At 55.3% G+C, this 15,806-nt stretch overlaps 1 protein-coding gene across 2 annotated transcripts in view; it reads left to right on the top strand.

Annotated features, from left to right (window-relative positions):
- ASCC1 (activating signal cointegrator 1 complex subunit 1) overlaps window positions 1-15,806 on the top strand; it is a 75,110-nt gene that overhangs the window by 38,189 nt on the left and 21,115 nt on the right. Inside the window, exon 8 of one of the 2 annotated variants that reach the window (XM_054174727.1) lies at window positions 3,147-3,226. The exons of the other annotated variant lie outside the window; for it this stretch is intronic. Coding sequence (XP_054030702.1) covers window positions 3,147-3,226 — 80 coding nt within the window. The remainder of the gene's footprint in view (window positions 1-3,146; window positions 3,227-15,806) is intronic. 2 annotated transcript variants of the gene reach the window in all.

The following is a 15,806-nucleotide window of genomic DNA, read 5'->3' as shown; positions in this document are numbered from 1 at the left end:
AGGCTGTGGAGAGGCTGCTGCTGGTCTCTTCTCACAGGTGATTAGTGATAGAACAAGAGGGAGCAGCCTCAAGCTGTGACTGGGTAGGTTCAGACTGGACATTAGGAACCATTTCTTCACTGAGGGAGTGGTCAGGCATTGGAATGTGCTGCCCAGGGGAGGTGGTGGAGTCCCCAACCCTGGAGGTGTTTGAAGGTGGTTTGGATGTGGTGCTTGGGGGTATGGTTTAGGGCTGACCCTTGCAGAGCAGGGTTCTGGGTTGAACTTGGTGATCCCCAGGGTCTGCTCCAACCTGAATGCTTCTGTGACTCTGTGTTTACTGGTGGTGGCCTCTATGATTCTCGGTGCCAACAGTGGTGGCAGCAGATGGTTTGTGCTGTGGTTTTCTGTGCACCCAGCAGCAGGCTTTGGGGATGCCTGCTGCTCAAGCAGAGAAGCATGCTCAGGTAGTGGAAACATGAAGAGATGGGCCTCAGCTATGAAAATTGGTGAAAATGATCAGCTGCAACTCTTCAGGTTTGGGGAAAAAGTGGCTGGAAAGCTGCCTGGGGGAAAGGGGCCTGGGGGGTGTTGGTCAGCAGCTGGCTGAACATGAGCTAGCAGTGTGCCCAGGTAGCCAAGAAGGCCAACATCATCCTGGGCTGGATCAGCAATAGGGTCTTGGCAGGACCAGGGCAGTGATTGTTGCCCTGTACTTAGCACTGCTGAGGCCACACCACGAGTACTGGCTTTGGTTTTGGGCTCCTCACGCCAAGAAGGACGTTGAGGTGCTGGAGCATGTCCAGAGAAGGGCAATGAAGCTGGGGAAGTGTCTAGGGCACAGATCTTGTGAGGAGTGGATGAGGGACCTGGGATTGTTTTGTCTGGAAAAAGGGAGGCTGAGTGGAGACCTTCTGGCTCTCTACAACTCCCTGAAAGGAGTTTGGAGTCAGGCGGGGATCAGTCTCTTCTCCTTAGTATCAAGTGACAGGACAAGGGAAAGGAGCCTCCAGTTGCACCATAGGAGGTTTAGGTTGGACACGAGGAACAATTTCTTCTCCAGCAGAGTTGCCAAGCCCTGGCTCAGGCTGCCCAGGCACTGGTGGAGTCCCCATCACTAGAGAGATTTCAACACCTTGTAGATGTTGGTGCTGAGGGACATGGTTTAGTGGTGGACCTGGCAGTGCTGGGTTCATGGTTGGACTTGATGATCTTAAAGGTCTCTTCCAACCAAAACAATTCCATGATTGTATGAGAAAACTGAGGCCCAAGTGCTGCTGTGTCTCTCTGTTTGGGGGAGGCCCAGGGGCAGCTGCCCCCAGCACCACGAGTCTCTGTTCTGAGCAGCCCCATGAGGCGTGCGAGCCAGGCGGCCACAGTGCTGAGAGCATTACCCAGGCAGCCCTGGAAATCACTTTGTATTCAGGACAGGATTTGAATGGCTTGCTAGGTGTGAGTGAGACTTCATAGTCCATGCTGGGGATGAAAAAAGGAATATTGACTGTGTGCAGTGAGCGAGGCAGAGGTCCTGTGGAAAGAACAGGATTATGTAAAGCTCCAGGCGTGCTCCAGGGAAACGGATCTGAGACGCAGGCATTTGGCTGCAGGCCTGGGCTGCTATTCTTAATGTCTGTGTGTGGCTGCCTGCCCACCCTGCAGAAGCAGACACACCACACGCCTGTGCTTCCCTGGGCAGGCAGCAGAGGTTGGGATATGGGATAGGTGCTGTCTGGATCGCTCCTGGCACCGTGCTCCGCTGCTCCGGCTGCTATTTGGTGCTCTTCCAGGCCGTGCCAGCGCTCACACTGCTGACTCCCACCCTGGCACGATGTGGGATTCAAATCAGTCAAGCAGAAGCAGATCACAGAATCAGCAAGGCTGGAAAAGACCTCTACAATCATCAACGCCAACCATCAACCCAACACCACCATGGCCACTAAACCGTGTCCTCAAGTGCCACTTCGCAGGTTTCTTGAACACCTCTGGGGGGGTGACTCCCCCACCTCCCTGGGCAGCCTGTGCCGATCCCTGATCACTCTTGCAGGAAAGAACTTGTTCCTAATCTCCAACCTAAATCTCCCCTGGCACAACTTGAGGCCATTTCCACTTGTCCCATCACTTGCTACTGAGGGGAAGGGTCTGTCCCCCACCTGGCTTCAACCTACTTTTGGGTAGTTGCACTGAGGTCTCCCTTCAGCCTCCTATTCTCCAAGCTAAACAGCCCCAGTTCCCTCAGCTGCTCCTCACCAGATCTGTTCTCCAGACCCTTCACCAACTTTGTTACCCTTCTTTGAACACATTCCTACAGCTAAATATCATAGAATCACAGAATCATAGAGTGGTCTGGGTTGGAAGGGGTCTGCAAAGGTCATCTAGCCCAACCCCCCCTGCAGTCAGCAGGGACATCCTCCACTAGATCAGGTTGCTCACAGCCTTGTTGAGCCTCACTTTGAATATCTCCAGGGAAGGGGCCTCAACCACCTCCCTGGGCAACCTGTTCCAGTGTTCCACCACCCTCATGGTAAAGAACTTGTTCCTAACATCCACTCTAAATCTGTTCCTCTCTGGTCTGAAGCCATTGCCCCTGGTCCTGTCACTGCAGGCCTTTGCAAACAGTCTCTCTCCATCCTTCTTGTAGGTTCCCTTCAGCTACTGGAAGGCTGCTATTAGGTTTCCCTGCAGCCTCCTCTTCTCCAGGCTGAGCACCCCCAGCTCCCTCAGCCTGTGCTTGTAGCAGAGGTGCTCCAACCCCCTGATCATCCTCGTGGCCCTCCTCTGGACCTTCTCCATCAGGTCCATGTCCTTCCTGTGTTGAGGGCCTCCAGACCTTCTTGTAGTGAGTGGCCCAAAACCGGCCTCAGGATTTGATGATTCAAGATGGGGTGGCAGTGAGCCATCAGCTGTACAGAATGCCCCTGGCAGTACCCTTGGGGTAGGTCTTCCCTCCAGGTGATGCAGGTGGTCCCCTCAGAGGCACCAACCCCTGCATCTTCAGCGCCGTTCTCTTTGAAAGTGATTTTTGTTGCACCAAGAGCTGGGCAAAGATGGTTTATTAGCTGGCAGCTGACTTTGGGGAGGGAGAGAGAGTGGGGGGGGGGAGGTTGAAGTACAGCACACACAGTTCTCCCATCTGAAGCTCATTCTGGTGGTGGCTTTTGTCCTGACAGCTGAGGAACGACACAATCCAGCGCCTGGGAGATCATCTTGCAAGGAGCGGGAGTCCTTCAGCGGCCGAAACATCCTCAAGGTCGGTGTGGCACAGCCAGGGCAGCCCGGCCAGCGCGGCATGCCGGAGGGCCGGGAGAGCTCAAAGCACCTCCTCAAGGCTGCTTTTGTCTTAGGCTTATGAGATCTCCTGCGGCAGGGGTGGTGGTGGGGGGAGGAAATCTGTTTAGGAGATAAACAATGCAGATCTCTCCTAGCTGGGAGCATTACAGCATGGAACAGGAGCGTTCCTAAGGCTGCTGAGGCTGGGAGCAGGAACATGTAGCACGAATGCTAAGTGGGTGTTGGTGTTGTCGTTTACTTCGCTCCTGTTTTTACCCTGGAGACTCAGGCTCGTGTGGATTCTCAGCCCACCAGAAAGCAGCACTTTGTTGCTCCTGTTCTACTCACTCAACATGTATTTGTGAAACTCCAACCCCCAGCCTTTTCACTTAACTTTTTTAGTCTTTTGGGACATCTATGTATGTTTTTTTTAACCTCTGTTCCCAATTTGTGTAGTTTTGCTCCATTAGAAAAGAGCAGCCAGCCATAGGGAGTCCCACCAGCCAGGCTCTGAGGGGCTTTGGCAGGGATCAGAAGGTAGAAGGAAGGATTCCCAGGGCTGTGGAGGGGAGGCACGGCTCAAAGGGAAGCATCCTGCAGCCTCCCAGGGTTGAGACTTGCAGGCAGCCTCTGCTGCTCGTCCAGATGGCAGTGTCAGACCGATGCTGTGGCACTTGGCCCCTGCAAGTGTCCGGGGAGAAAAGACAAGCACAGAGAAGCCAAAATGGAAACCAGCTCTGCCTTGTAAGCAAATCTGCAGTCCTCATTGTGTGAGGGGATTTGTTGCAGGCATCTCTCTGATAAGAGAGAGATGGGACAATGTCTGAATACCTTTGGGAACGGCCCGAAGATATTGAATAGAATGGAATTAACCAGGTTGGAGAGATGCGAGGGAGGATGCAGGCTGGGTGGGAGCTGGGGCAGCCCAGAAGGACTTCAGGGCAGCAGAGCAGGGGAAGGATTGAGCTCTGTGTTTGCAGTTCCGCCGTGCGCTGGGTGAGGCGCTGGATGCAGGGGGATGCGAAGGCAGGGAGTGGAACTGACTGATCTCCTCTCTGCGCAGAGGACAAACAAAGGGACAAAATTAGGTTAAGCTCTCATTGTCCTCAAACGGTCTGTGCCAGCGCAGTGTCATGACTCAGCGTCGCCACATGTTGAGCGCTCGGTGTGAGACTGCAGCGCTGCAAGCCGGAGCAGGGAAGCCACAGGCCGGTCCCTTCCTTAGTGCCATCGGAGAGCTTTGGTTCGCTGCCCGGTGTCCGGGAGCTGGCTGCAGAAAGGGGAAGGGGCGGTGCGGTGGGAGCCCCGAGTGCCCGCAGTGACTCAGCTGTCAGGGCGTGCAACCCTTTGCCCTTCGCTCGTTTCTCTTGCATCTGTTGAGCTCGTCCTCGGACTGGGGAGACGCGGAGTCAGACCTTCCCTCTGCCTTGATGCTCCCTATCCAAACCCGCGTTCGGTCGGGAAGGCATTAGCGGTGCTCCCTCTGCTGGTCACACCGCGGGTGGACCGCGCTGCCGGGTCGGGGTCCGTGGGCCTGGTGGTGCCTCAAAACGCCTCGGGTGGCTGCTGCTGCTTCTCGCTGCTCTCTGCAGCACGAGGGGGTGCGTTTTTAAGAGCAGGCTGAGAGGCGACCTCCACTGGCCCACAGGATGGTAGGGGTTGGAAGGGACTTCCAGAGGTCCTCGAATCCACCCTGCCCCTGCCAGCGCAGGAGCATAGAATCCAGCACAGGTCACACAGGAACACATCCAGATGGGTCTGGGAAAGTTTCCAGAGGAGACTCCACAACCTCTCTGGGCAGCCTGCACCAGTGCTCCCTGACCCTCACAGTGCAGAGGTTCCTCCTCATGGTGAGGTGGAATCTCCTGTGCTGTAGTTTCTATCCATTGCCCCTTGTCCTCTCACAGGGTGCAGCTGAGCAGAGCCTGTCCCCTCCCTCCTGACCCCCAGCCCTCAGCTATTTATAAACATTATTAAAGTGCCCTCATTAATGTTTATAAACATCTGAAGGGTGGGTGTCAAGAAGAAGAGGCCAGGCTCTTTTTGGTGGTGTCCTGTGATAGATCGAGGGGCAATGGACACAAACTGGAACCCAGGAAGTTCCACCTCAGCATGAGGAGTAAGTTGTTTGGTGTGAGGGTGCTGGAGCCCTGGAGCAGGCAGCTCAGAGAGGCTGTGGTGTCTCCTTCTCTGAAGACTTTCAAGACCCACCTGGATGTGTTCCTGGGTGACCTGCCCTGGGTGATCCTGCTTTGGCAGGGGGGGATCTCTGGAGGTCCCTCCCAACCCCTGTGGTTCTGTGATTTTGTGCTGATGCAGCCAGCAGAGCTGCTGGCTGTTTGGACTGTGGGCAATTACTTCAAAGCATGTCTTGCTGCAAGAAATGTCATCCTCCTCCCCCCCACCTCCACTGCATCTCCTAACCTGCTCCCTTCCCATTTCCCTTTGGTCTCCCACGTGCCTGCAGCAGAACGAACGCCCATTGGCATTAATTAATTACATGAGTCATAAATAGCTCCAGGCTTCTTACCGGAGGAGCCCAGCCTCAGCCAACCACTGATGCATTCTAGCATGACCTTGCAGGGATGCAGCACTTCCCTCCCAGCCCCCTTCTGAGATACATTATTTATCTGCTGCTGGGGGAGGCTGCCCTCTCGCAGGGCGGCTGCATTAACTTCGGCGGCAGGATCTAAGCCACCGGCTCCTCATGACTGTGGCTGCAGTTAGGCAGCTGGCTTCTGGGTGCTGTCCCCTCGATGTGTTTCCAGGCTGTGGGGCTCTGGGATGTCAGCAGCATCCTGGCCTGTGTCAGGAATTTTGTGAGAAGCGGGACCAAGGCAGGGACTGTTCCCCCAGACTCAGCACTCAGGAGGCCACACCTTGTGTCTTGCGTTCGGTGTTTGGACATTGAGGTGTTGGAGTGTGGCCCGGGAAGGGCAGTGGAGCTGGGCAAGGGTCTGGTGAGGAGTGGCTGAGGGAACTGGGGTTGTTTAGCCTGGAAAAGTGGGGGTTCAGGGGAGACCTTCTGGCTCTCCACAACTCCCTGAAAGGAGGTTGGAGCCAGGTAGGTGTTGGTGTCTTCTGCCAAGTACCAAATGGTAGGATGAGAGGGGATGGCCTCAAGCTGCTCCAGCAGAGCTTTAGGTTGGACATTAGAAGAAACTTCTTCCCTGAAAGGGTTCTCAGCCCCTGGAACAGGCTGCCCAGGGAAGTGGTTGAATCCACATCTTTGGAGGTGTTCAAAAGCCACAGAGGTGCAGTGCTGAGGGACATGGTTTAGCACCAGGCTTGGTAGAGTTAGAGTGCTTGGGCTGCACCTCAAAGTCCTTTCCACCCTGTGACTCTGATCCTACAGCTGTCAGCTGGCAGTGTTCCCACCTGGAAAGCCAATAAGGCACAGCCACTTCTAGGAGGGCATCAAGTTGGGAGAGTTGAGTCTCATCCTTCTTGTTTCCATTGTGCAGCTATGCCCAGCACAGTCAGGCCAAAGGCTTTGCCTAGCAGAGGCCAGGACCTGAGCCACCAGAGCAGGATGAGGTGGCTGTGGTTCTGGACTTGGGGGTGCTTGGGGTAAGCTTGACATGAGCCAACAGTCATAAAATCACAGAATGGTCTGGCTTGGAAGGGACCTCTGAAGGTCATCCAGTCCAACCCCCTCTGCAGTCAGCAGGGACATCCTCCACTGGATCAGGCTGCCCAGAGCCCTGTTGAGCCTCACTTTCAGTACCTCCAGGGATGGGGCCCCAAACACCTCCCTGGGCAACCTGGGCTTCATCTGAAAGGTCTTTTCCACTTGAAACAGTCCTGTGATTCTGTGATCCTATAGCCATGTCAGGTGGCAGTGTTCCCACCTGGAAAGCCAAGCAGGCTCAGCTACTACTAGGAGGCCATCAAGTTGGGAAACTTCACACAGGATCACAGACTCACAGAATGTTAGGGGCTGGAAGGGCCTCAGGACATCACCCAGTCCAACCCCCCTGCCAGCACACGATTGCCTGTACCAGGTCACACAGGAACACAGCCAGGCAGGTCTTGAGTGTCTCCAGAGAGGGAGACTCCACAGCCCCCTGGGCAGCCTGCTCCAGGGCTCTGCCACACTCAAAGGGGAAAAAAATTTCTTCATGTTTCCATGGAATTTCCTATGCCTCAGTTTCCACCACTGCCCCTTGTGCTGTCATTGGGCATCACTGACATGTCTGCAAGTACCTTGAGTCTCATCATTTCTGTTTCTATTGTGCAGCTATGCCCAGCATCATTGTGCTGGGTGCTGCACATTGGCCACAGCACCCCCATGCAGAGCTACAGGCTGGGGTCAGAGGGGCTGGAGGGCAGCCAGGCAGGAAGGGATCAGAGGGTACTGGTTGACAGCAGCTGAATATGAGCCAGCAGTGTGCCCAGGGGGCCAAGAAGGCCAAGGGCATCCTGGCCTGCATCAGGAACAGTGTGGCCAGCAGGAGCAGGGAGGTCATTGTGCCCTCTGCTCAGCACTGCTTAGGCCACACCTTGAGTCCTGTGTCCAGTTCTGGGCCCCTCAGGTTAGGAAAGAGGTTGAGCTGCTGGAAGGTGTCCAGAGAAGGGCAGCAAAGCTGGGGAGGGGTCTGGAGCACAGCCCTGTGAGGAGAGGCTGAGGGAGCTGGGGTTGCTTAGCCTGGAGAAGAGGAGGCTCAGGGGAGACCTTCTTGCTCTCTCCAACTCCCTGAAGGGAGGTTGTAGCCAGGTGGGGGTTGGTCTCTTCTCCCAGGCACCCAGCAGCACAACAAGAGGACACAGTCTCAAGCTGTGCCAGGGGAGGTTTAGGCTGGAGGTGAGGAGAAAGTTCTTCCCAGAAAGAGTCATTGGCCATTGGGATGTGCTGCCCAGGGAGGTGGTGGAGTCCCTGTCCCTGGAGTTGTTCTAAAAAGGCTTGGATGTGGCCCTTGGAGCCATGGTTTAGCTGTCAGGAGGTGTTAGGTATCAGGTAATAGGTTGGGCTTGATGATCTCTGAGGTCCTTTCCCACCTGGTTGATTCTGTGATGATTCTGTCAGGCTTTGCCTAGCAGAGGCCAGGACCTGAGCCCTCAGAGCAGGAGGAGGTGGCTGTGGCTCTGCCGCTGCAGCCTGCGGCTCCCCGTGGTGGGAGCCGGTGCGTGCCCGCCTGCAGCTGCGCTGGTGGCAGGGGCTTTGCTGGTGGCCTGCCCGCCTCGGCCCAGGCTCCAGCTGGTATCTTGCTCTCAGCCCAGCCTTTGTTCTCCCCCTTCCCCAGAGCCACGCAGCCGCTCCTGTTCGCGCTGAGACATGGCTGCGCGGGCCTGCCTGCCTTCCCACACGCCTCAGAAAATAGATCCTGTAGGACGAGTTGCCTTTGGGAGGCTTGGGAGGCTTCTGGCTTGGAGAGCATCTGAGAGAGGCTTCCTGGCCTAGCTGGGGCTGGAAGCCCAAGGGAGCTCGTGACCCCACAGCTGAGGGCTTGGGTCTCTCACAAAGGCACGACACGCGGTCAGCTTGTCCAGACCCAGGCAGGCTGATGGACCACTTCGTATCACAGAACGCCAGGGGTTGGAGAGGGCCTCCAGAGATCACAGAATCACAGGGTGTTAGGGGCTGGAAGGGACCTATAGAGCTCTTCAAGTCCAACCCCCCCCTGCCAGAGTCTCATCTGTGAGATTTACACTGCTAGGACCAATGTGGTCTCGTGAGAAAAAGGCAACTCAGTGACCCAGAGTGACACATGGAGTGACAGCCCAGAGTCACTGAATTGCTGTGGGCTCGGAGGGACCTCAAGGCTCAGCCAGCTCCAACCCCCTGCCATGGGCAGGGACACCTCACACCACAGCAGGTTGCTCACAGCCACATCCAGCCTGGCTGCAAACACCTCCAGGCAGGAGGCTTCCACCACCTCCCTGGGCAACCTGTGCCAGGCTCTCACCACCCTCATGGGGAACAACTTCTTCCTAACCTCCAATCTCAATCTACCCACTTCTAGTTTTGTTTCCATTGCCCCCAGTCCTGGAAAGTAAAATGACTTCCCTGATAGAAACAGGCAGCCTGCAGCATAGAATCATCGAGTCCAACCCCCTGCCAAGCAGCAGCACTTAGGGCAGGTCACACAGGCATGCATCCCACTGGGTTTTGAAGGAAGGGCAGGTCCTGCCTGACCAACCTGATCTCTTTCTATGAGCAGGTGACTGCCTGGTGGATGTGGGGCAGGCTGTGGATGTGGTCTACCTGGACCTCAGCAAGGCCTTTGACACTGGCCCCACAGCAAACTCCTGGCCAAGCTGTCAGCCCCTGGCTTGGACAGCAGCTCTGAGCTGGGTTAGGAACTGGCTGGAGGCTGAGCCCAGAGAGTGGTGGTGAATGGTGCCACAGCCAGCTGGCAGCCAGGCACCAGTGGTATGCCCCAGGGAGCAGTGCTGGGCCCCATCCTCTTTAACATCTTTATTGATGATCTGGACGAGGGCATCGAGTCCATCATCAGTAAATTTGCTGATGACACCAAGCTGGGGGCAGGAGTTGATCTGCTGGAGGGTAGAGAGGCTCTGCAGAGAGACCTGGACAGGCTGGGCAGATGGGCAGAGGCCAAGGGCAGGAAATTGAACACATCCAAGTGCCAGGTTCTGCACATTGGCCACAGCAACCCCATGCAGAGCTACAGGCTGGGGTCAGAGGGGCTGAGAGCAGCCAGGTGGAGAGGGACCTGGGGGTGCTGGTTGATGGTAGGCTGAACATGAGCCTGCAGTGTGCCCAGGCAGCCAGGAGGGCCACTGGCATCCTGGCCTGCATCAGGAACAGTGTGGCCAGCAGGAGCAGGGAGGTCATTCTGCCCCTGTACACTGCACTGGTTAGGCCACACCTTGAGTCCTGTGTCCAGTTCTGGGCCCCTCAGGTTAGGAAAGAGGTTGAGCTGCTGGAACGAGTCCAGAGAAGAGCAACAAAGTTGGTGAGGGGTTTGGAACATAAGCCCTACGAGGAGAGGCTGAGGGAGCTGGGGTTGCTTAGCCTGGAGAAGAGGAGACTCAGGGGGGACCTTATTACTCTCTACAACTACCTGAAGGGAGGTTGTAGACAGATGGATGTTGGTCTCTTCTCCCAGGCAGCCAGTACCAGAACAAGAGGACACAGTCTCAGGCTGTGCCAGGGGAGGTTCAGGCTGGATGTTAGGAAGAAGTTCTATACAGAGAGAGTGATTGCACATTGGAATGGGCTGCCTGGGGAGGTGGTGGAGTCGCCATCACTGGAGGTGTTCAGGAGGAGACTTGATTGGGTGCTTGGTGCCGTGGGTTAGTTGTTTGGGCGGTGTTGGATTGGTTGATGGGTTGGACACGATGATCTTGAAGGTCTCTTCCAACCTGGTTTATTCTATGTATTCTATGTATTCTATCTCTAGAGCTGTAGGAGACTCCACAACCTCTCTGGCCAGCTTTCTGCAGGGCTCTGTCACCCTCACAGTAAAAAAGCTTTTTCTCATGTTGAGGTGGAATTTCCTGTGACTGTCCATTGGCCCTCATCCTGTCCCTGGGTATCACTGAAAAGAGAGTGGCCACATCCTCCTGAGAGCCACCCTTCAGGTGTTTGTAGACATTGATAAGGTCTCCTCTCAGCCTTCTCTTCTCCAGAATAAACAGCCCCAGGTCTCAGCCCCTCCTTGTTAAAAAGTTACTCCAGTCCCTTCACCATGCTTGTAGCTCTTGTCCTGGATGATGAACTCCTTTGAACATCTGAAATCTCACTCTGGTGAGGAGCAAAGTGTCTTTTGAACGTTTGCTTTCCATGGCTACCTGAAAGGAGATTGGAGTGAGGCTGGTGTTGGCCTCTTCTCCCAAGTAACTAAGGACCGGACAAGAGAAAACGGCCTCAAGCTGCACCAGGGAGGGTTTAGACTGGAGATGAAGAAAAATTTCTATCCTGCAAGAGTGGTCAGGCATTGGAACAGGCTGCCCAGGGAGGTGGTGGAGTCACCATCCCTGGAGGTGTTCAAAACATGAGTAGATGTGGCACTTCAGGACATGGTGATGGAGGTGCTGGGTAGAAGGTTGGACTTGATGATCTTAGAAGTCTTTTCCAACCTTAAGGGTTCCATGACTGGAGAGCAGGGCTGAAAGCTGAAGAAAAGGCCTTGGGGGTGCTGCTGGAGGAGAAGCTCAATAGGAGCCAGCAGTGAGCACTTGCAGCCCAGAGAGCCAAGCAGAGCCTGGGCTGCAGCAAGAGAAGTGTGGCCAGCAGGGCAGGGAGGGGATTCTGCCCCTCTGCTCCACTCTGCTGAGACCACAGCTGGAGTACTGCATTCAGCTCTGGAGTCTCCAGGAAGGATCTGGAGGTGCTGGAAGGTGTCCAGAGAAGGGCCATGAGGATGAGCAGAGGGCTGGAGCTGCTCAGCTGCTCTCAGACTGAGAGAGTTGGGGTTGTTCAGTCTGGAGAGGAGAAGGCTCTGAGAAGACCTTCTTGTGGCCTTCCAGTATCTGAAGGGGGCTACAGGAAAGCTGGGGAGGGACTTTTGAGGGTGTCAGGGAGTGACAGGACTGGGGGGGATGGAGCAAAACTAGAAGTGAGTAGATTGAGATTGGATGTCAGGAAGTTGTTGCCCATGAGGGTGGTGAGGTACTGGCACAGGTTGCCCAGGGAGGTGATGGCAGCCTCCTGCCTGGAGGTGTTTGCAACCAGGCTGGAGGTGGCTGTGAGCAACCTGCTGTGGTGTGAGGTGTCCCTGGCCATGGCAGGGGGTTGGAGCTGGCTGAGCCTTGAGGTCCCTTCCAGCCCTGACAATTCTCTGATTCTATGACAGCAGCAGCTCCTTCCCTGCTCCAGCAGGGTCAGGCTGGGCGGGCAGCCGGCCCCTGGGGAGATGCTTTTCTTGGCAGCCCCTCTGCCTTGCCTCCTCCTGTGTCCCGGGCCGTGGCTCTGTGCCCTGCCTCGCAGCTGGCCGAGCGGCACGGCGCTGGCACAGGCGGCCCAGGCAGCTGCCCGCATCTCCGGAGATGAGGCTTGGCTGCCTCCAGGCTTTTATTTATCTCCCCTTAAAAACTGAGGCTGTGGGGAATAAACAAAAACACAAGAGAAAAGCGAAGGGAGTGCCTGCCAAGAGCTCCTCTCGGACGCTCTTGAGGGACAGGAAGGTTTGCAGCAGGAGGGAGCCCACCTGGGCCTTCGCCGGGCTGAGAGCGGAGCCGGTGTCGAGCTGAGGAGTGGCCTCTGCCCGGTTCAGAGAAGGGAAAGGCAAAGTTTGAGTGCAGAAAAAGACAAACCCTGCTGCTTAGCAGAGATCCTGTGCATTAACAGCTTACAAGATTAAAGACTGAGGGAGCAGCTACCGAGGGAAGCTGCGCATCTTATGTCTTAGGGCATTAGGGGAGACTCTAAGCCGGGATGGAAGGCTGGGAACTGGATCAGTCCAGGCTGTGTGACACATGCTGCCCTGCCCCGGTGCAGCAGCAGGAGCAGAGAGGCTGGGCTGCAGGACTGCTTGGGGAGGGCTTCTGGGTTGGACAAGGCTCCTTCTCTTTTGAAGGGACCTTGTCTGCTTTCCCATGGAGCAGGGGGAAGGTGCATTTGCTGACTGACAGACTGGGGCTAGCAGAGGGCTGATCATAGCAAACAAATCCAGTAGTGCTCTCTGCCATCATTTCTGTCTTGCTGGGTGAGAATAGTGCAGTAGTTCAGTTTAAGACAGCTGACAGAGGGACCTGGACAAGCTGGAGAGGTGGGCTGAGGAGAATGTCGTGCGGTTCAACAAGTCCCAAGTGTGAAGTCCTGCACTGAGGTCCTCCACTTCAGCTGGGTGATGAAATTGAGAGCAGCCCTGCAGAAAAGGACTTGGGGGTGCTGCTGGATGGGAAGCTGGACATGAGCCAACAGGCATAAAATCATAGAATCACAGACTGCTTTGGGTTGGAAGGGACCTTCAAAGGTCATCTAGCCCAACCCCCTCTGCAGTCAGCAAGAGCACTCTCAACTACATTAGGTTGCCCAGAGCCCTGTCAAGCATCATTGTGAATATCTCCAGGGATGGGGCCTCGACCACCTCCCTGGGCAACCTGTTCCAGTGTTCCACTACCCTCATGGTAAAGAACTTGTTCCTAACATCTGATCTAAATTTGCTCTTCTCTACTTTGAAGCCATTGCCCTTTGTCCTACAGCTGCAGGCCTTTGCAAACAGTCTCTTTCCATCCTTCTTGGAGCCTCTTTGAGGTACTGGAAGGCTGCTATTAGATGTCCCTGGAGCCTCCTCTCTTCCAGGCTGAACAACCCCAATGTGCACTTGAAGCCCAGAAGGCCAATGGCATCCTAGGCTGCATCAAAAGCAGCGTGGCCAGCAGGTCAAGGAAGGTGATTCTGCCCCTCTGCTCTGCTCTGATGAGACCTCACCTGGAGTACTGCATCCAGCTCTGGGGCCCCAAACACAACAGAAACAAGGAACTGCAGGAGCGGCTCCAAAGGAAGGCTGCAAAGATGATCAGGGGGCTGGAGCACCTCCCCCAGCAGGACAGGCTGGGGGAGTTGGGACTATGCAGCCTGGAGAAGGGAAGGCTCCAGAGAGACTTTATAGAAGCCTTCCAGTACCTGAAGGGAGCCTACAAGAAAGCTGGACAGGGACTTTATACAAGGGCTTGCAGTGACAGGACAGGGGGCAATGGACTGAAGCTTGAGGAGGGCAGATTGAGACTGGAGATTAGGAAGAAATTCTTTCTGGTGAGGGTGGGCAGACACTGGCACAGGTTGCCCAGGGTGGCTGTGGATGCCCCCTCCCTGGAGGTGTTCAAGGCCAGGTTGGATGAGGCCTTGAGCAACCTGGGCTAGTGGGAGGTGTCCCTGCCCGTGGCAGGGGGCTTGGAACTAGATGATCTTTAAGGTCCCTTGCAACCAATGCCATTCTGTGAATCTATGAGGAGTCCTTCTCATGCTCTGCAGCCATTGGTAGCCAGGACTTAATCTGTACAACTTCTGTTACTGAATTTTAGAAGACAGAGTCTTTTCTGGGTCTATTTTTTCAGCTGAGGTGAAATCAAAGGGCCAAAGAACCAGCATTAGGTGAGACCAAGACTGCCTGGTACTCAGAAAAGGATAAGAACATCTTGTTACCCTCAGCCAAGGTTGGAGCCAGGTGGGGGTTGGTCTCTTCTCCCAGGCAGCCAGCACCAGAACAAGAGGACACAGTCTCAAGCTGTGCAGGAGGAAGTTCGGAATAGAATGGAATAGAATGGAATAGAATTAACCAGGTTGGAAAAGAGCTTCAAGATCATCCAGTCCAACCTATCACCCAGCACCATCTGATCAACTAAACCATGGCACCAACTGCCTCATCCAGGCTGGTCTTAAATACTTCCAGTGCTGATGACTCCACCACCTCCCTGGGCAGCACATTCCCATGGCCATTCTCTCTTTCTGGGAAGAATTTCTTCCTAACATCCAGCCTAAACCTCCCCTGGCACAGCTTGAGACTGTGTCCTCTTGTTCTGGTGCTGGCTGCCTGGGAGAAGAGACCAACCCCCACCTGGCTACAACCTCCCTTCAGGGAGTTGTGGACAGCAATAAGGTCTCCTCTGAGCCTTGAGCTTGGGAAGAAGTTCTTCCCAGGAAGAGAGTTTGCCCATTGGGATGGGTTGCCCAGGGAGGGGCTGGGGTCACCATCCCTGGAGGTGTTTAAGACCAGCCTGGATGAGGCACTTAGTGCCGTGGTCTGGTTGGTTAGATATGGTTGGGTGATGGGTTGGACGTGGTGATCTCGGAGGTCTCTTCCAACCTGGTTGATGATTCTGTGATATCCAAAGCAGGACTGGCAACCGGAGCGAGGACCTAACAGGAGGTGGCTGCTTGGAAAGGTTAAGAGTTAAAAATGCCCACCACAAATCCCCTGGGGTGAGAGCAGAGCAAAGAAGAGATTGTGGTGCAGCAGCCCTGTGTCAGAAGCCAGGCAGTGCTCTCCTTGCCTGGCTCCTGCAGAAGCCTCCGAAGCAGGAATGGAAAGGCTGGAAGGCTGCTCTGCGGAGGAGAGGATTTTTGCCTTCAGTTCTGATCTTGCCATTATTGAGGGATGCTGGAATCCATCAAGGGGGCTCAGCAGTGTGCAATTAGAGCAGCAGTGGGATGGGAAGATGTGACAGTTGAGCAGATGAGATTGGAGATCAACGTTTGTATGCTCTTGGGCGGGGGGGCAGGGGGGTGTGGAGGGGGGGAAAAAAAAGGAGATTAAATTGAGGTTGCTGTGAAAAGGCTTTCCTAGGAATGGAATCCTTGATGTTCTGCAGGAGGAGGAAAGAAAAGAAAGGCATCTTCAGATTATTTGCATTCAGTGAAGCAGGAATCTAAAGTGGCATTTGAAAAAATCAGACCAGACACGGGAGGAGGAAGGTCTGTGTTGGAATGCCTGGGCCGGGCAGCAGCGCAGCGAGGCGGCGGCGGGGGTCTGGAGGGAGGCTGAGATGCAGCAGCCCTCTGAGGAGAAGGCAGTGCAGGAAGAGCAGAAGGTTTGTGCTAACTTCCCTCTGTGTGTGTGCCAGAGATCCGTTTGGTGACCCTGCCATTAAGGGCAGCAGCCTCTGGGTTTGTGCAGGGGTGCTCAGCACCTCTCTGGATAATTTCAGCG

This window comes from Dryobates pubescens, chromosome 30 (assembly GCF_014839835.1).
Source record: "Dryobates pubescens isolate bDryPub1 chromosome 30, bDryPub1.pri, whole genome shotgun sequence".
Classification (NCBI taxonomy): domain Eukaryota; kingdom Metazoa; phylum Chordata; class Aves; order Piciformes; family Picidae; genus Dryobates; species Dryobates pubescens.
This window is presented reverse-complemented; position numbering and strand designations above follow the sequence as displayed.